Here is a 20,029-nt window from a genome sequence, read left to right as displayed (position 1 = left end):
AATCCTTGTTTTTGTGCGTGGGTAGGTTGTTTTTCAGAGTGAAAGAGGAAAGGCTCCAGGGACCTAGACTTTTAGCTGCCACTAAAATGCACATTTGAATATCTGCTCCCTGATTTGAATATACAAGAGCACTAAGCTGTTTAGCTTCCCATTGGTCTTAGCTGCCTTTTAAAACCACTGGGGCATGCTTGGTCTCAGGTACTACATCTGCTCTGGTACTTTCACCAGTGTCAGTTACAAAATTTTAATTAACAGATTCAACTCAGTATTCAAAGGGTAAAAGGGATGTGGAAAGGGAAAGAGCAATCATAAAGTTCATGTACACTTTTAATTTTAAATAACTCCTTTATCCCTATATTGCATCAGTCACACAGACTATTCATTAGATTGGCTACCAAAACATAGTAAAAACATTTTGTTCATACACTTAAAGCCAAATCATTCATTTGTATTATGTTCGAAAAGTCCTAATATGAACACAGTCCTCATGCTAGCAGGAAAAATTTCCTTTTGTGCTCACTTCACTATTGTTCCCACGTCTTGCCCAGGAGAATTCCTGGGTAAGTACATCCCTTGGAAACCCTCCATATTTTTTTCTTTTCCCACTGTGTCAGGTGTGTCTGTTTCTATTAAAAGATCCATAGCTCACTTATAAATTGATTTCTGGGAATATTGGAAGGTGAAGGATTAAACAGCCCTGTAAGACTGTTCAACCTACACAACGTTATCTAACACGTAAATCAACCAGAATACAGCTCTGTAATGTCTGTGAGCCCCTCTGGCTACTATTTCCCATACTTAAACTTTCTGGGACAAATTTTCAAAGGAGAAACAAGACATTCACAAATATAAAAATCAGCAAAACTTCCAGGCAGCTCTGGTATTATCCAGTAGTGGTGAACTGAAAGCAAAATGTTGCCTCTGGGAATTTAGTAAACGGATAGGGTTCGGTTTCCAGCTATGAACTGTTTATCATACCCTGGGGATAGAGACTGGGATTCTAGTGGTGTGTGCACCTCAAATAATGCCCAACACGTTGAGGTGTTTGACAGCACCCTTGCATGCTGTCACAGGCTATTGCTAAACTGATGTTTAATGTCAGAAATCTGTCACTCCAAATGCCGAAAAGGTTTAAGAATTTAGCAGCAAGCAATACTAGGGCAAAATTGTATAAAAGAAGATGAGTATAGTTGGAGTAAACCAAACCCATTTCAAAATCTGGTTCTGACCTAAGGTTCTACATTGTGCTCAAATATCTCCAGGGACAGCATCTCCAATATGACTATCCTAGATAGAATGCTCTCCTCAGAGAAATCCATCTGTGTACTTCCCTGGATGCTTCTCAGAAACAGGTGGAAGTTTTTTGTTCTGCCAGACATTTAGGAATTAGCCTGAGAGCTTATTGCAGCTGGTGTTCATTTTTAAATTATTGATTTTATACAGTTATAATTAGATTTATTTTATCGTTTCATTGAAAGGGGTCCAGAAATGCTGTAAATAAATAAACAGAAATAAAAGTCTAGTAAAAGGGTTGTACATCAATTATATACTCACTGATTTCCATGGAACCTATATATATGTAACTCTGAACAAGACAGTACTATGTGACAATTAGAATCGTTCCTGTGTGGTTCGGCAAAAGTTTTGTTAACATTGTTAATGAACAAAAAATATATTAAGGCTTAAACTGCTGACTTTTTGTTGGAAGCCTGCAAAATAAGTTGCGATCCATAGCTCCAGTGGGGGTCCAGGACACATATGAAGCTCTATACAAGCATAGGTAGTGGCATACTGTTGCATGCCACGCCATCTGACAAGCAGTGAGAGTTGTGCACTTACCCAGGGCTCAGTTTTCTTGGAAGAAAGGTCAGCAGAGATCCTAGTGTCTTTTAAGATACATGGTTTTATTTAGGATGGAAGGGCTCACAGCATTGACACCTCTTCATTAGTCAAAGCTTTGGCTCCCCTGTCGCCAGCATCTCCTTACAGCTCACTCAGACTGCAACTCTCTAGCCTACACCCCGCCCCCACTGCCCCTTTGGATGTTTGTCATTTAGATGCAGCTATTGCAACCCAGTTCATCCCTTTGAAATGGCACTGAAGTGGCCATCTGGTCTTCATCTTCAAAGAAACTTGCCTGACCCCTTCCCCAAATAATATATGCATTTATATTTATATGCATTTACTGTATTTGAACACTACACTAGTTTTTACATTTTAGTACATGTTACCTGGCCAGAAAACTGTGTGGCAAATTTTGGAGAATTGTGAAGGAAGGCTGTCCTTTGGTTTGTGTATTATTTCAGATTTGAACTAAATAAAGCTTCTCCCTCATCTCTACTCTTTAATGCTTGGAAGTGATTTAGCATTTGGAGCATTCCCCAGCACCGAGAGGGACAGGGCACCCGTTCTTCTATGGAGTGCTTTGGGCACATTGGCCCACCTGTTCACATGTGAAAGCCAATGGATTAAGCTATAGGGCGACATGCTGAAACATATTTTGTAGTTAATATGTCTATGTGTTTATTGATCTTTTTGTTCTACAGTTGTGTCCACAATATTGGCCTGAAAATGGAGTTCATCGACATGGTCCTATTCAGGTGGAGTTTGTTTCTGCTGATTTAGAAGAAGACATTATCAGCCGGATATTCCGAATTTATAATGCAGCAAGAGTAAGGACCTTATTCAATTATATGTTTCTTGGAAGATGGTCAAAAAAATCTAATTCACATGTGGATTTATAACAAATAATAATAATTATGGTTCCTAGCTTTATTGAGTTCCTTTGTATTGCGCCTGATGTTAAATTGAAACAAACTTTTTACATGTAAAACTGTATGCTCAGAATGCAATGCTCAGAAAAGGCCTACTTAGCTAAACAATAATCATCTACTACCTCCTACTTAAGAAAATATTGTAGAAGTCTACTCAGCTTTTTTTTCAGAGTTTTCTTTGAAAATTATTGTGCTTAGTAATGAGAGGGACAAAATTGACAAGCCTTTTTATATGGTGATATATGTAGATAAGTTTCCAAAAATTAAGGGGGCATATTAGAACTTGAGGTTTTGAATATTTCCACACCCTAGGGTTGCAAGATACAGCTTAAAAGGCAAGTGTCTTGAAACCTCTTTTGGATATTTTTCAAATCCAAAGTGCCAATTGAAACTTTCTTTTATCTCACAGCATTCAGAAATGTAAATCAAGATTATTGAATATGTAGGATTGTCAAGAATGAGAAAACATTTCCTCCCCTTTCTTATAAATTAGTAGAAAGATTTCATTCACATATAAAATAAAATGTGTCTTTGGAGAGAGATGCTAATGAAGTGATGTTATTCTGAATATGTGGGTCTTTATTTGGCTTATTAACAATCAGTCATCACACAACGAAAGTTCATTCTGAAAATTTGAAAATGATGAGCATATAAAAAGGGCAGCCATAATTGGAGCTATATTGCAAATTTCACTTTGCCTAGCTGGTGATTGCTATAATATTGGCTCTTGCAGCTGTAGCATTGTTCCACTCTAGTATATTTGTATATTCAGCAGTTTAGAAAATCATCTTAATATATCTCTGAGATTCAGAGTCATAACTCCCAAATGAGAATTCCTGTAGCAAATAACAAGTAGTAATCTGCTTTAATAATCACTGTTGATGAGAGCATGTAACATATATATTATTTGGATGTAGAATAAATAATGCTGTCTTTTTATTCTTCTACTGGTTGGGTCCCCACAGCCCCAGGACGGCTATCGAATGGTGCAGCAATTTCAGTTCCTAGGATGGCCCATGTATAGAGACACTCCTGTATCCAAACGTTCTTTTCTGAAACTCATACGTCAGGTAGACAAATGGCAGGAAGAATACAATGGAGGTGAAGGCCGTACAGTCGTCCATTGCTTGTAAGTGAATATTAGCCACTAGCTTAGATGGCTTTAAGAGGAAAAAAAGACAAACATTAGGCTTGGTTTTGGCACAGAAACTGCTTGGGTTATGCTGTATGATGACCTCTGTTGGGAGAGAAACAGAGGAAATGTTAATTCTCCTTGACTTCTTCAGTGACTTTCAATACCAGCGACCATGGTATCCTTCTGGAGTGGCTTGTCCAAGCTCAGAGTGGGTTTCACCACTTTGTGGTGGTTCCAGTCCTACTTGGATGGTCATTTCCAGAGGGTGATGTTTGGAGAATGTTCATCAGCCCTGTGGAGCCTTCAGTGTGGGTTCCTCAGGGTTGATCTTATCCCCCATGATGTTGAACACCTACATGAAACGTCTTGGAGTACATTGCCAGCAATATGTTGATGACTCCTCCTTTCCATTTGCAGGTGTGGTAGTGGATGTAATGGACTAGATAAGAGAGTTCCAGTACTTCTTTTTCTAGAAAAATAGCAATAGTTTTTATGCTTTATATTTTGATGCTTTTATATTGTACACCCTGTGATCTTTGAATGAAGGGCAGTATAGAAATTGAATTATTATTGTTATAATAACAACAACAGTATACATTATTCCAAGGGTGTTCATACCATGATTTGTATAATGATATGATACTGTATTTCAGTCTCTTATTTTGCCTTTATTCATAAAGCTTATCCACCACACCTCAAGATATCCCTCTTGCTCTACTACAGCTTAAAAAAAAATCTCCTCATCCCTTACTTATTCTACCAATACTCACTTTCATCTCTGCCCCACTCCCCTTCCTAAGAACTGTAAGGTGTCATTGTTGGGGGGGGGGTTAAAACTGCTTGCTATGGTTCCCCCCAAAATTATCACTTGCCCCCTAATCATGGTGTCTAGTTTTCCCACCTGTTGAATAGAAATTATAATTCCTAATCTTGTGAGGTTTTGCTTATTAATGGTTTGAGATCCATATCTGGGAGGTCCTTTTAAAATGCAAATTGATATCATCTCAATTATTCGTGATATTAAATGGCTGAACCACATCTCCTGCACACACGCATATACATCACTTCCAGGCAGCACAGAAAGTGGGGGAAACCATCGAACATAATCCTTTTAAATGACTTAATTTTAATTAAAATGCTCAAAGAATGGCACAATATCATCCAGTATTTGGCAGCAGGGAACATTCTTTTCATCCTGCCTGGATGTGACAGATGTGCCATATTGTCACTTCCTTTGAAAATCAACCATTTGTGAGTTCTAGCTTTAAAAAGCTGCAAGCTAACTAGTCTGCACTCTGGTAATTATTAAGGTTTATTATTTTCAATGAAGTGGAATCTAAAGATGCTGATTAGAATAGTTGTGGAAATAATAGTGTTTCCAGAAGGAGAGAGATTATCTATGGTTATTTTTAATTTTCAGAAGAAAGTTTTATTAAATGCTATATCTAATCATGCATCTGAACACAGAAGCCTCACATTTTTGTTTTCTCATCTTATTAGACAGATACAATACTCTCAATCTGTTAAAACATGTCTTAAGAACTAGGATCCAGACCATGAGTTTGTTTCCACTACCCCAAGCATAGATTCCTGGTTAGTATGGGCCATGGGTAGTGGATATTCTAATGAAAAGCCTTAATTGTGGTTCAGGCCAGTAGAGGGAATTTTGGAAGTTAAAGAATTAAGGGTCCAGAAGAGGAAGCATGTAGTTCTGCAGACCGCTTCTGATCCCCCAACCATGGTTGGGAGTATTGAATGTGAATTGGCCCCTGAATTGGATCATGATTTAATTCAGTTCCAAAAGTAAAGTTGTTTTCTCTGCAGCCACTCTTCCTGCTTATTTCCACAAGACAAAAATAAGAAGTTTGGGAATCTCTCATACCTTCAGTAGTGTGTAGGTTTGTTTGTGGGTTTTTAGAACATCGAGCAATTAGAAATTGCATCAAAATGAGCATAGTTCAGCTAAATGAATCTAGACATAATCTGATACTGATCAGTTGTGTTAGTACAAAACATTAGAATATAGGAAACTGCTTTATCCCAGGTCAAAATATTTGTCCATTTAGCCCATTGCTTTTTCTCTTGACTGCCAGAGGCTCTCTGGAGGCAATGAGTTAAAACGTAATCAGATAAAGTGGAATTAAAGTGGTTTTATATCTACAAGAAATAAGACCAACAGGTGGACTTCACTTTGATCTGGACCATTTTATGTATTTTATTGTACTGGAAGAGTTAAGGATTTTTTAATATAGTATACCTGAAGGAGCGTCTCCACCCCCATCGTTCTGCCCGGACACTGAGGTCCAGCGCCGAGGGCCTTCTGGCGGTTCCCTCATTACGAGAAGCGAAGCTACAGGGAACCAGGCAGAGGGCCTTTTCGGTGGTGGCGCCCGCCCTGTGGAATGCCCTCCCATTGGATGTCAAGGTGATGGACAACTACCTGACATTCAGAAGACATCTTAAGGCGGCCCTATTCAGGGAAGCTTTTAATGTATGATATTTTAGTGTTTTTTAGTTTCTGTGGAAGCCGCCCAGAGTGGCTGGGGAAACCCAGCCAGATGGGCGGGGTACAAATAATAAATTAATTATTATTATTATTATTATTATTATTATTATTATTATTATTATTATTATTTAAAAACTATTTGAATTTCATTTTTATAAATAATTGTAAGTTTGTTCTTCAGTTGTTAAAAAACTGGAGGACATATAACCATTTAGTTACCTTCCAAGACATGTGTGAACTTTGCGTGTCCACATGTAGATATGGTATGGCCAGTGATTGCTTCAATAACAAGACTGTCACAAATCCCCAACACCCACCTTGTGAAATAGGCTGGTGTTGTTTAGAAGGAACAGTCAAGAAAGTAAGAAACATATAGTTTCAGCGCTACACCAAAAAAGCCCCTACCTGAAATCAGCCTATGGGACTTAAATGCAGTAGATGCTCTGTGAACCCTCAAATATTATCACAATCCAGGTGGATTGGCACATCAACATATGTCATACTGGGTTTTTGGGGGGGAGGGGAGACCCACGTGTACTATTAAGGGGAAATAACACAAAGCTACAAAATAATCAAGTCATTGCTTTTCTTGCAGAAATGGAGGTGGCCGCAGTGGGACGTTTTGTGCAATCAGTATTGTTTGTGAAATGCTGCGACACCAGAGGGCTGTTGATGTTTTCCATGCTGTGAAGACCTTGAGGAATAATAAGCCTAACATGGTGGACCTTCTGGTATGAGCTTTTAAACTGCTCTACTAAGTAGGGGGGGAAATTCCTATTATCATAAGGCACAGTGACATTTTTGAGATTTAAACTGAGAGCAGTTCATAAAAGCAAGCCTGTTGTTTTCTAAAGGGGATAATGAAATCACTTGGCTTGTAAAAGTATTTTACACTGTTTTCCTCCCAAGGAGACTTGTTCAGTGTATGCTGGGGGTTTTTTGTGAAAACTTTCAACTTTCAACAGAACATCCTTATTAATTTCCCTTTCTGACAGTGCAATCCACATGGAGAACAGCCTTTGTGTGGCAGAAATAATAGTCATGTAAAATGAAATGCCAGATTTTCAAATTATATATTTTATAAATAGCTTAATCTCCTAATATTTATCAAGACTGTGAATTTCAGTTTGACATTCAGAGTATTGCATTTAATTATGGCTCTTCTATCTTGCAGAAGGATTAAAAGAGTTCAGAAACAAAGGGCCAAGAGCAATTATTTCCTTGTAGAGTGTTTTATGGAACTTCTTATATGTAGAATTGCTGAAATGCCAGCTGTTGTTCTATAAAAACTATATAGGACATCACAAAGCATCAGGGTATTATGGTCTACTTTGTTCATCAGTAGTGTAAGGAAGGTTGCATCCTGCTAAAAGGGCATTTGGATAGCTAAACAAGTACTTGGTCATTGTGATTTCAGCGTTTGGAAGAAGGGTAAAATAAATATGAACCAAAGAGCTCAGAGAAACATATATGGCTGTTTCCTTCCCCTCTGTTCTATCACTTTTCTGTAACAGAAATTTCCAAGTGTTCTACTTATTTATTTGCCTATGTGAATAATCTTATTGCCAATGCAATAGGGTTTTAAAACTGATGAACATTAACCATGTATAAATCTGCACAGAAATTTGTATTATTATGTAATTATAACTACCGTCTTTTTCGCTCTATAGGACGCACTTTTTCCCCTCCAAAAATGAAGGGGAAATGTGTGTGCGTCCTATGGAGCGAATGCAGGGGGGAGGCAGGCAGGAAAAGGCCCCAAAAGCTCCGCACACACAAGCTCCGCGCGGCTCTTGCGGGCTTTTCCTCAGGAGGGAGAAGGGACTGACATGGCCAGTCAGTCCCTTCTTCCTCCTCGTAGAAAAGCCCACAGGAGCTGTGCGCTCCTTAAAGGGTGCGCGGCTCCTGTGGGCTTTTGCGGGAGGTGGGGGTATTGCCATAGCCGCACGCAGGCAGCCTCTCCCAGCAGAAGCCAAGACAGCGAGTGGGATGCGTCCCGCTCACTGTCTTGGCTTCTTTGCTCTTGGGGGGGGGGGGACCCGGGCTTCCCTGGAAGCCCCGAGAAGCTTGCGGAGCAGCGGGAAGGCTGTGTGCCTTTCCGCTGCTCCCCGACCTGCTCTTTGGGGCTGGCAGTGGGCTTCCCCCCGCCAGCCCCAAAGAGCAGGTTGAAAGGAACCCGAAGCCTCCAGAGCGCAACGGGAACTCCCGCAGCGCTCCGGAGGCTTCGGGTTGCCTTCACCGACCCCTCTCGCTCTCCAGGCTTCCAAGGTAGCCGCCTGAAGGTGACTGAATGCACCTTGAACGGCACCTTGTTTTAGAGGGGGAGAACAAGGGGAAAAAATTCTCCCCCTCTCTGCACAGTGCCTCCTGCCGCTTCGCTGAAGGGGCGCTGGGCAGAGAGGGGGAGAATTTTTTTTTCTTGTTCCCCCTCTAAAACAAGGTGTGTCTATGGTCAGGTGCATCCTATAGAGCGAAAAATATGGTAATTGAAAAACAAAACTTGTATCCTTCATTTAGTCCTTGCTGCAATTGACATTGTTTTCATGTTTTGATTTTCCAGGATCAATATAAATTCTGCTATGAAGTGGCTTTGGAGTACTTGAATTCTGGCTGATGGTGCAAATAGTGCTGGGAGGAATCAAAACCTTTCACCACCACAATCAAAGCAAGTTGCTTCATGATATCTGTGTGTATGAGATGAGGACTTCTCAGTGTTATGCTTATATTGCTTTGTACTGGCTCTTTTTAAGAGCCCAAGAGCGTCTTTCCAAAAAAAAATAATGCTTGCACTGCCCATTTTCCACAGTATGGCCGTTGTTTGAGACACCTACAAATCCCACAGTAACACAAAAAATGCACTTCAGTGATTGGAAACCACTATCATATAAATCCATCAACTTGATATACCAGTCTAGTCACCTGGTAAATTAAAGAGCACAATTCTATTCTAATGAAGAAATTTGTACTTTTCTGTTGTACTTTTTTGTTGGCAGTGATCCTCTGTTGTTGTCAGAGACTATAGTGTACATTTTTGTTCTGTGGAGAATGCCGTCTAGCATTTTGATAATGTATTTTAGTTACATTTGTATCCTATTTGCTCCTAATAAAACAAAGCATTTGTAGCTTCAACCTAACTAATAGCTACACAAACAAACCACATTAACTTTGCTGAATTGTATTTTCTGTCCAACTTGTATTGTTTCAGAAAGGAGAGACTTGACAGACTTTCCATTAAGAAAATGGAAAAAATACAGGATGATCAGATTAATATATCCAAAGCTTTTCCCCATTTGTTTATATTGTAAATATTTTTTTGATTTCATCAAATTATTTATTCATTAAAAAGAAATCTTTTGTGAAGCACAGTGAGTGACAATCATTTTTATTAAACCCGAAAATGCTTAATGTATTATACTGTAAACATTTGTTTACCCTGTCTGGCTTCTCAGCTTAATAAATAATTACATATACAATACAAATCTCATTTAATAAATAGACTGCTATGGCATGGAACTGCCTTCAGCTTAACTTAGTACAAGGCTTTCAAATTATTACATTACTGTGGCAGAGTTGGACATTCTGATTCCTGAGAGGTCATAGCTCAGCATTTGAACATGTATACATTTCCTTTGTACATAACATTCCAAAAACCAGTCCTTACTATCTTCAGTCAAATAATATTTTCCCTGGGTAAGAAACCTGCCAAATTACAGACAAATAGGTCCAATGACTTTTGCGCTAGTTATCTGTAACTAAGCCGCCTGTCAAGGAATGAGGTGGGGGATATAAATAAATATATTGTGATATTATAATCTTCATTTAATTTGAGGGTGGTGGAAGAGAAGAACTAAAAGCAATTAACTTTCTTGGTAAAATCATTCCTTCTAATTACAAGCTTTCCCTATGGCATTTGCTTTCCCTTCCCCTGTCACCCTTCCCTGGTGGTTTCCTTAAAGACATTTAGTTTTGCTTTTGTCATACATATCTGGATCACCAAACACCATGAACCGAATCGCTTCAAGAGCCACTGCTTTGACTTGTATCACCTTGTATAAACCCCACTTCACCTCTGACAAGCCCAAAATCCAATACTGATACAAACCCCTAGTATGTGATGTTAGGTGTTAAACATGCTCCTGATGGGCTGCCCCTCTGAACAGAAGTTTCCAGACCATCTTCAAGACCACCCCCAACACTGGGTGCATTTACAGTGGTTCAGTCAGAAACCACAAGGGCTTTGGTCCTTGTGGCAATATTATATCTGTCCAGGAGCAGCCAGAGCTGGCAAATCAGCTGGAGCTGCAAAAAGGGTGCTGGGAACTGTAGCTGTGGTAAAGGTAAAGAATCTGGGATTCTTTAGGTGAAGCCATCTGCTTCAAATGTATGATGTGTACAAAGCTTGAATCTGTGCAGAGTGTTTCTCACCTCACTATATGTCTTTGTGGTCCTAATTGGAGAGAAAGAAAATGACCTCTTTTACCTGGTCCCAATGTGAGCGGCAGTTGCAGCCTGTTGCATCGGGCCCCAAGCCCCCGGAAGCAACACATGACTAGGCGGCTGGTAGTTGGGAAATCCCTGGGCAGGCCATGTGGTACGACAGGAGTCCCCGCCAGCTCCCAATTTGAATTCTGGTCAATCAGGTTACACTAAGGGAGAGAAAAGACGTATATTAAAGTGAAAGTGAATCCTTGTTTGTTCTTACAAAATCATGTAACCATTATTGTTAAAATATGTTATCCTGCACTATATCTAATGTTAATCTTTTATGGAGCATAGTGAAATTTTCTACTAAATGCTTTGAGTCATTTTGACATTACACTCTCATGACTAACTGGGAAGGTAATTGCAGTGTAGCTGCTGGTGATAAATGAGAAGGATAAACCCTCTACCATAATAAGAACCAGCTTTCAAAAATATTGCAGCCAAAAAGTTAAGTTTTCAAACACAGAAAAGGTACAGATAAGTACCTTAACTTTTTCCATTAATAACTTTTTCCAAGTTCTATCCCTGCAGGACACTTTCTTGACTAATTGCACTCATATTGGAGCAACCCTTGTTCTAATGCACACATTTTCCTGGTTATTAAAAAATTATTTTACAAGGAAGGGCCCCAGACTCGACATCTTGCTTCAGGAAGCTAACAATAGCTTCTTGTAGTTCTTCTCTAACAGAAGAAAATGTACCTGGAAATGGAAATAATCCTAGGTTAACATATCTGGATAAAAGCATCCTGAAGCTGAGGCCTCATACAGATAGCAATTTTTCATTAAAGTTCTAACACCGACTTTAAAGAAGTGTTAACATCAGTCAGGAGTGGCAACCAACAGGGCAGAGAAGACTGAAAAAGTAACCAAAAAGTTGCTTCACTAGACACTGGTGTGTAACTGATTTTCTATTTCGCTAGATCTGCTTTTCAAAATGCCAGTCATTGCTATGTTTTCATTCATTGGCTAAAAACACTGAAAGCTGGGAGCAGACTCTCACAAAACAAATAAGCTGAACAGTACCTGCACATTTTAACTTGTACTTCAGATTTTACAGAAGCAGTCACAGGTTCCAGCTCGTGTGTGGTGGGAATGAGGACAGATTATACACATTTGTGGGTTGAAAATAGGCCACAGCTATATTTGGACATACAACTGGCAAGCATGCTTGGGCATGGCAGTAGGGCAGGGATCTAGTCTGCTCCACTTAAAATGTACATTGCTGGAATATACTGTTCATTATCTGTATGGCTTCTGCTCACACTTTCTTCAAAATGTAACACAAATTAAACTGGTTATTTTATTACATCTCTTAGCAGTTCTGATTTGTAAAAGTATGGCGGTCAACATATATAGATTCTAACTGGGTGTGAAATACTTCACGATGCAAGGCAGGTAGAAGCTTCCCACCTGAGAAAAAGAAGTGAATCTGATACAGGCCCTTGAAGGCTTAATTATCAGATTTCTGACTCTGTGTCCTTTAGTCCTTGCAGGTTTTGTATCAAATGCCTGCAAGGTACCTGCCAAATTAGACTTAAAAAGAGCTGACCTTTGCTGGCAAAACAGCTTAACTTGTCTTAATTTGTATCAGAAGCACACATTTGAAGCCAGTGCTATTTGTATTGTTCCTCCTGTACTTGGGAACTAAGGAAGAAATGGTGTGCTTCCAGCCAAGAAATGCTATTCCACAAACTGATTTTTCTGATTGGAATTTTCTGTGCATGCAACAGGCAGGTTAGCTTTCGCATGTTCCATCATGGAAATGGTGGCTATTCTGCAGTTTGCCACCCATCTGAATGGGTGGAGGAAGATGGAATGTATCCATATTGTGCTTGTTTTGCTCTGTTTGTATCCTTCCACTCCATCACTCCATCCCTTGCCCTCTACTACCTTTTTTCCATATCGGGCATGCACACAGGTATGTTTGTACCTGTGCATGCATAAGAGCTCAAGAGCGAATGCTACCAGTTTGTTACACAATGGGCAAAATGACAAAGTCACATGACCCACACCTTTCTATGAGTTCCATATATAATAATAGGCCAGTCAATACTCGCAGCAGCATTCAACAACCGCTACAGCCTCCAAACCATCTTCAAGGAAAGCTAATGTAGAGCACATTACAGTAATTTAGCCATGAAGTTACAATGGATCACTGTGGCAGGGCTATCCCAATCCAGGAATGGCTATAGCTGGCAAAACAACCCTAGCTGGAGACAGGTACTCTTAACCACTGCAGCCATTTGGGTTTCCCATGACAAACCTGGATCCAAAACTATGTGTCTGCTCCTTCAAGGGGAGTGCAAATCTGTCCAGAACAGGTTCTTTCTCCATTTCCCAAATACATGAACCACCAACCAAGAGTGCCTCTGTCTTTTTAGGAATCTTTCTCATTTTGTTAGCCCTCCCCTCATAAAGGTCATTACTGCTTCCAGACACTAGTCTACCATCTGCACTGCTGCACCTGATTCAGATGGAATGGAGACAGAAAGAACTGTGTGTCATCAGCATACATGGTACCTTACTCAAATCGGATGACCTTACCTTGAAGCTTCATATAGCTGTTGAAAGAGTACGTGGAATGAACCCCTGCAGTATAATAGCCACAGGCCAAGCAAGTAGGGTAGGAGAGCTGAAAAAACCACATCTGACAACCAATGCACTTCTAGAAGGCCAGGAACACAGTTTCCCACAGTCCTCTTGGGGCTAGGGTGCCTCATTTACCAGAAGTAAGGTAAAGGTAAAGGACCCCTGGACAGTTAAGTCCAGTCAGAGGCGACTATGGAGTGCGACGCTCATCTTGCTTCAGGCTGAGGGAGCCGGTGTTTGTCCACAGACAGCTTTCTAGGTCATGTGGCCAGCATGACTAAACCGCTTCTGGCACAACAGTGATGAAACAGCAGTCAAACATGGGTCAGTCAGTCCTAAGAGATAGGCGAGTGCTGTTCTGAAGGGACGGGCGATGTTATTTTACCAGAAGTAATGTATTTTGCATTAACTCTGGAAGTGTATATTCAATTCTGACCAAACAAAGCCTCCTGGTGTATATTTCATAGAATAAAATAATAGAATCATAGAGTTGGAAGAGACCACAAGGGCCATCGAGTCCAACCCCCTGCCAAGCAGGAAACACCATCAGAGCACTCCTGACATATGGTTGTCAAGCCTCTGCTTAAAGACCTCCAAAATAGGAGACTCCACCACACTCCTTGGCAGCAAATTCCACTGTCGAACAGCTCTTACTCCCTTTGCTCTAAGAGCTTGCCACATGTGAAATATATTGGCATTATTTTCAGCTCTCCTACCCCACTAAGCAGAAATCCCCCAATGCTGCTTTTTGGAAGTGATCCTGTACATAACACCATGTTTCCACCTTCCACAGAAGGATGTCATGTTTGATAGCAAACAGAACCAGCAGAGTTGCACTTCCCTTGCCTCTCTCTCTCTCTCTCTCTCTCTCTCTCTCTCTCAGAGGTGGCCTGTCTCGTTTTGCCACCTGAGGCGAAATGGGAAGTTGCTGTCTCCCATGGCCATTGCCACCCATACCTGTCAAAGCCAGGGTCACACAGTTTACCAGGTCTCATGGCTGCAGCATCAGCTTCCAGGTTCTTGTGGCAGCCCCCCCCCCCCCATGGGAGAAGCAGTAGCAGCTTTTGCATTCTAGCGCAATCTCACCAGAACTTAGAAGGCAACATGGCAGCTGCTCCTACTTACTTCCCTGGGACCAGGGTAGGGCAGGAGGCATTTGCAGTGGCACCAGAGAAACAGCTTCTTGCAAGAACCCAGAAGCCACTATCACTTCTGTGGTGAGGGGCCTCCACCTCCGGAACCTGCTTCTCACTTCTCTGGTGAAGGGGGGCCAGGAGGCACCTTTGGAACTCTGGCACCACAATGGGTGCCTCCCACCCACCCCACACCACCAGAGGAGGGTCAGCAGCAGTGGTGAAAGCTCTTGAGATTTCCCTGAAACCCCAACACCGCCAGGCCTGTGGTGATGCCAGTAGGGTGGCATGGTGACAGGCAGGCATCACAGTGGGATCTGCCAACTCTGGATCCTGGCAGGATCCCACCACCTGGGGCAAGTGCCTCGATTTGTCTAATGATAAGTCCAGCTCTGCTCCTGACACTTGGTTAACCAGGATGACCAAGGCAGTTTCACTGTCAGATCCAGGCTTGAAGACAGGTTAAATGCATCTTTAAAACTCATTACCTCCAAACACCCTCAAAGTTGACCAGCCACTACCTTATTCAGAAATGGGATATTATCAGTTATTTCCCCACTTTTCTATTTAGAATTTATTCTTATTCCAGGCTAGGCAGTGCTTCCATTGCTTGACTTTAAAATACAGAACACCTATTTTCCATTTTAAAATAGCATTTGTCTATCTTCATTGCAAGCCTGACTTCCCACACTGCCCTTTCGTTAACATTAACCAACCTATATGACTGCTTAATATCTTGTGATGAACTGGACAGTGTGTCAACACTGGTACAACGACAGTACTCCACATTCCAAATTAATCTGCTAACACTTCATCTAAAGCCCTTTGTTGTAATTTTATCAAACCTTTCACTTAGCCGTAGACCAAGCTATGCTATTAAATGCTCTTCATAACCAACCAGCCTGAATAATTTTGCAATGAAATTCTCATGTTCATCACCGTAAAACCTATTAAGGTTACCTCTGTGGTTACCTCTCAGAAACAGCCAGGATCTTCTTGTTGTAAATTGCAAGTTTTGACATTATCCGTAGAATTACTAAAGAGACAAATTAAACTCAGCTGCTCATTCTTGCAGGACTGTGTCAAGTCAACTGCTTACTCAAAACAGCCAGAAACAATAAAGGGAAAACTGATTTTACTTGTTTGGACTAAAGCTCTGAAAAGTTGGCCATTTACATTGGGTCTTCACTTTTGCTCAGTTGGTGATAGCTCCAAGGTTGCAGATTCAATCCCCTTATCGGACAGCTGCATATTCCTGTACTGCAGGGGGCTGGACCTCCTCAGGGTCCTTTCGAACTCTACAATTCTATGATTTCCATGAAGCAAAATATATGAAATGACTTCTCTATTAGGCCAATTTCTCCTCTGTTTCTTCTACTGCATATTTCATTGGTAAATTCTTTTATTGACTCCACATATACAAGGTCATGCAATTCTGCTTGTCATTCATTAATTTAATTCAGAATCAATTTTTAGGATCAGAATTCACCCATAAACATGGATCAAAAAGAAATGTGGAACTTAACACTGCTCATATGAGAAAACGATTTAAGGGTGCTAACTAATCTGCAATAACTCCAACAGCAGAATTGGAAAGGGCATGAAATAGCTGAGTTTGAACTAATTTTTTTTTTTAAAGAGGCAGTAGCTTCCTGTCCCCTTAACAGGTGTTCATTAGAAATGCTGAGATGTAAGAAATTTAAAAATAACAGTAGGCTCGATATAGCGCCTGCGACGTAAAAAGATTTAAGAAAGTGAAACTGCAGAAAGAAAATCTTTTGTAACATAGTCCAAAACTGAGTTGAAGGGAAGTCAACTATTGTCGTGTTATTTAGTTATTGTATGTTTAATTTGTTGGTGTTTTTTGTTATGCAATGTTTTTCTTTTCTTTTCTTTTTTGTTTTGTCTTTTTTGTTTTATTAGTGTTTGGTGTTGTATAGTGAACTGAAACTAATACAAAGAATTTAAAAAAAAGAAAGAAATGCTGAGATGATTGTGTGATCAGCTAATGCTGCTGTAAGCAGACACTTGTAATTACTTCACATACGTTAAGCTTCAGTTAAACTGCCACAAAGTTCTTGTTCTTCTTCGCCGTTTACAGTTCCCACATACATATTCACTTGTGTCTGCCTCCAAACAAAGGATAACACTAAATGCATGTGATGAACTCAACTCAAGTCCACAAAAGCTTGTGTCATTGTACATTTGTTAGTCTTTAAGGCTCTGTGGAACATTTCTAACTGGTGTAAACTGGTTGTGCGTGTATGCACTATTGTGGCAGCACCAATGGAGCCTATCTCCAGTGCCTATGGAAGACTTTTTTATTCCAGCAGGAACTGAAGTCTGGTTTTATAGTTTTAACTGATCTTTATCTTTTTCTCTCCTTTTTGTATTGTATTTCTTGTATACCACTTAGAAATTATACTATTTAAGTGGCTTATAAATTGTTTAAATAGAATTTAAAAATACGGCAAAAGGCTTCCCTTATTTCTCTATGTTCAGTGCAAGCCATTTGCCAAGGCTTCCCCCATTGTAAATGGGAATCTAGCATTTCCACACAAATCGACACTTATTCAAAAAACTATATTGCTTAACAGAATAAATAAAATAATCTTAAGTGAGTTACATAAAACCTAAAAATACAATGTTCAATTAAAAAATGTAAAAATGAGATAAAAATAAAGTGCATCTGTATATCACCAATACAGTGTACAAAATTAAAAGAAAAAATGTTAACAGTCAGCGACTGGGGAAGCTTAGGTAAACAAAGACTTTATAAGGGGCATTGAATGGCTTTGCAAGTATAAACATCATTGAAAGATGCCCACATTTGCAGCAATGCTTTTGAACCAAAGTAGTGAGTTCTTATTTCCAGCCTCGTTGTAGAAAAATGGCCCTGGACTTGCACAGCTGGACTTCCTGTTCAGCAAGGTAAGGGTGGAATTGTGGGCAAGGAGGTGGTGCTGCATAAGCTCACCCAGCAAACGTGTAAGAGAGGGGCTGAAAAGCTCCCCTGCTTGCGGTAGTCACGTAATCTGGGAAACCGGGTTCGCGTCTCCGCTCCTCCACATGCAGCTGCTGGGTGACCTTGGGCCAGTCACACTTCTCTGAAGTCTCTCAGCCCCACTCACCTCACAGAGTGTTTGTTGTGGGGGAGGAAGGGAAAGGAGAATGTTAGCCGCTTTGAGACTCCTGAAGGGGAGTGAAAGGCGGGATATCAAATCCAAACTCCTCTTCTTCTTCTTCTTCTATGACATTTGGGGGATTTATTAATAGCATCCCTGCTTGTTATGAAATGCAACTCCCGTCATTTTATTTTACTTGCTATCAAGAGGTTGAGGGGACGAGGAGAATAACTCAAACGACAAGCAACCATTTTGTGCTTATTCAGTCTTCTTCTGATAGAGCTTTAAAAGTCGGTTCCCAGGGGTAGTTCTGTGACAAAGACCAGTTTTGGCACTGAATGAGAAAAGAAGCTAAAATTGCTTTGCAATATAACTGGAAGTAGAATTGCAACTATAAAATCTGTGCTCAACAGGCAGAAAACATGTTTATGGCCCTGTTTTCAGGGCTGATATCCTACCCATATATACAAATTTATATACACTTGCGGAATGCAATTTAGTAACTGAGGAAGAGCTGTTTGTAGCTGTTCTGCTGATTTTGTAATTACTATGCGGTATGCAGTGTCAATATACTGACAAGAAGGGCACTCAAATTACAAATCACGCTGTCCTAAGGTGGTATGCCTAAGTATATGCTAAACTATACTCTGCAGATGTATGGAGATTAAGAGATTCTACTCAGTGATGACAAATGGGCATAAAATCATGCTCTGGTTCCAGAAGAGAAGTGAAGGCTAGCTTACTGGTGGAATAGGAATAGCCGAACTCTGCACTCACAGTCACATTTTGGGTTTTTAAAAAATCCAGTCAGTCATAAGATTTCCTTTCCTGAGGTTACCAGAGTTCGAGAACTCAGACTGGTTCATAGGACCTTCTGAGCCCTGAGGCAAAATTGGTAGTGTTTTACCACCAATGCCTCCTACTCCTCTTGTGTAACAGGATCTCCACCTACTCATCCCTCAAAAAACCATGAAAGGAAGGCACCTACAGGCAGCTCCCCACTTGTGTGTGATCTACTTATCTCAATGGTTTTGCTGCTGAAGCAGAACATTGGAAAGTCTGAGGTTATTTTTTATTTGATAGGCAATCAGGACAGATACCAACTCTTTACTATTCAGCCTGTAAAACTAAAATAGTAAAAATAAAAATAAAATACAACTCTCTGCTTTCCACAGTGTCTCACCTTGAGTGGGTGCAGGACTAAGGTAACTTAGTAGGTAACTTAAGGTAACTCAATTTTTGTTGCAATTAAACAGAAATAGGTTTAATGCATTAATAATACGTACAGTAATCATGCTATATCGTTTGAATTCTTGAAGCTGTTCTAATTTGTGGAGGTAGGGAACCCAGAGAAATATGGCCCTTTATAGGTTAGGCTGAAAGCTGGTGACTGACCCAAGTTAGAAAGTGAGCAAAAACAGTAAGTAGTGAGTTTAAAATATGAAACTGAACGTGTTCAAAGTATTTTCTTTCTGTTGATTAAGGTTGCAAAATTGCTTTTGTTTGTGTTTTGCTGAGAGTGGTGAAACTGTGGACTTTCGGGGTGGCGCCATCGGCAATGACGGACTCCCTCTGATCCGGAGGGACTGGCTCTATGGAAATCGGGTCTGTTCCGCTACGGCGAAGCGGGGACCCTTTAAAAAATCACAGGCGGGTGAAGCCTGTAACTGTGGGACTCGGCGGGCACCTTTCGCGCCCTCCCCCAATTTGTAAAGGAACCCAATTACCGGCTCCGGAGCGAAGCGGGGCAAGCGGCGCGGTGCTGAGAGTCAACTGCTTCTTCCGTGGAGTGAAGCCACACAGCCATTACCGGAGAGCGCTGCCTTTTTCCTGTGACAATCTGGCTACAAAAACAACTACCCGTGAGCAGGTTAAATTTGGACAATTGGACTCTAAACAACGACCCGTGAATAGAACGGAAAATTGGACTAATAAATTCCTTTAATTTGACACTGAAGCGGGAAGGTCTAAACAGGAAGTCAGCCTTCCGCTTTTTGTAGAAAGATTAAAGCAAAGACATGGCAAGCTAGAGTTTAGCAAATCGTTTGTAAAGGATCAACTTTCATCATCTAAAATTACTGAACCCCCTTTGGAAGCAGGAGAAGAGGGGGGATTTTTTTCTGGACTGTTTAAACCTGCAGAAGAGTGTGTAAAGAAAAGCAATTTTCCACCGTCTTGAACCTCAGAGCAGGGTGTCAGGACAGACGTTTCCGGAGTTCATTGACTATAGCAAACGTTTTTGACAGACAGTTAAAAGAAGAGAAACATAGTGATTCCATTGTT

The 20,029-nt window shown here is 40.6% G+C and overlaps 1 protein-coding gene and 1 long non-coding RNA gene across 5 annotated transcripts in view; one reads left to right on the top strand and one right to left on the bottom strand.

The window, feature by feature from the left end:
- The window catches only part of PTPRM (protein tyrosine phosphatase receptor type M), a 407,502-nt gene extending 397,727 nt beyond the window's left edge, over positions 1-9,775 (top strand). For all 4 annotated transcript variants that reach the window (XM_081205534.1, XM_081205536.1, XM_081205535.1 and 1 more), the window contains 4 exons: positions 2,547-2,672; positions 3,740-3,903; positions 7,011-7,146; positions 8,976-9,775. In XM_081205534.1, coding sequence (XP_081061660.1) covers positions 2,547-2,672; positions 3,740-3,903; positions 7,011-7,146; positions 8,976-9,029 — 480 coding nt within the window. In that variant the 3' untranslated portion in view covers positions 9,030-9,775. The remainder of the gene's footprint in view (positions 1-2,546; positions 2,673-3,739; positions 3,904-7,010; positions 7,147-8,975) is intronic.
- The window catches only part of LOC308593353, a 45,404-nt gene that overhangs the window by 3,766 nt on the left and 21,609 nt on the right, over positions 1-20,029 (bottom strand). Inside the window, exon 2 of the long non-coding RNA XR_014010902.1 lies at positions 10,896-11,061. This is a non-coding gene — a long non-coding RNA (uncharacterized lncRNA). The remainder of the gene's footprint in view (positions 1-10,895; positions 11,062-20,029) is intronic.

Source organism: Podarcis bocagei, assembly GCF_964188305.1.
Source record: "Podarcis bocagei genome assembly, chromosome: 8".
NCBI lineage: Eukaryota > Metazoa > Chordata > Lepidosauria > Squamata > Lacertidae > Podarcis > Podarcis bocagei.
The sequence above is the reverse complement of the archived record's forward strand: the minus strand, read 5'-3'. Positions and strand labels throughout refer to the sequence as shown.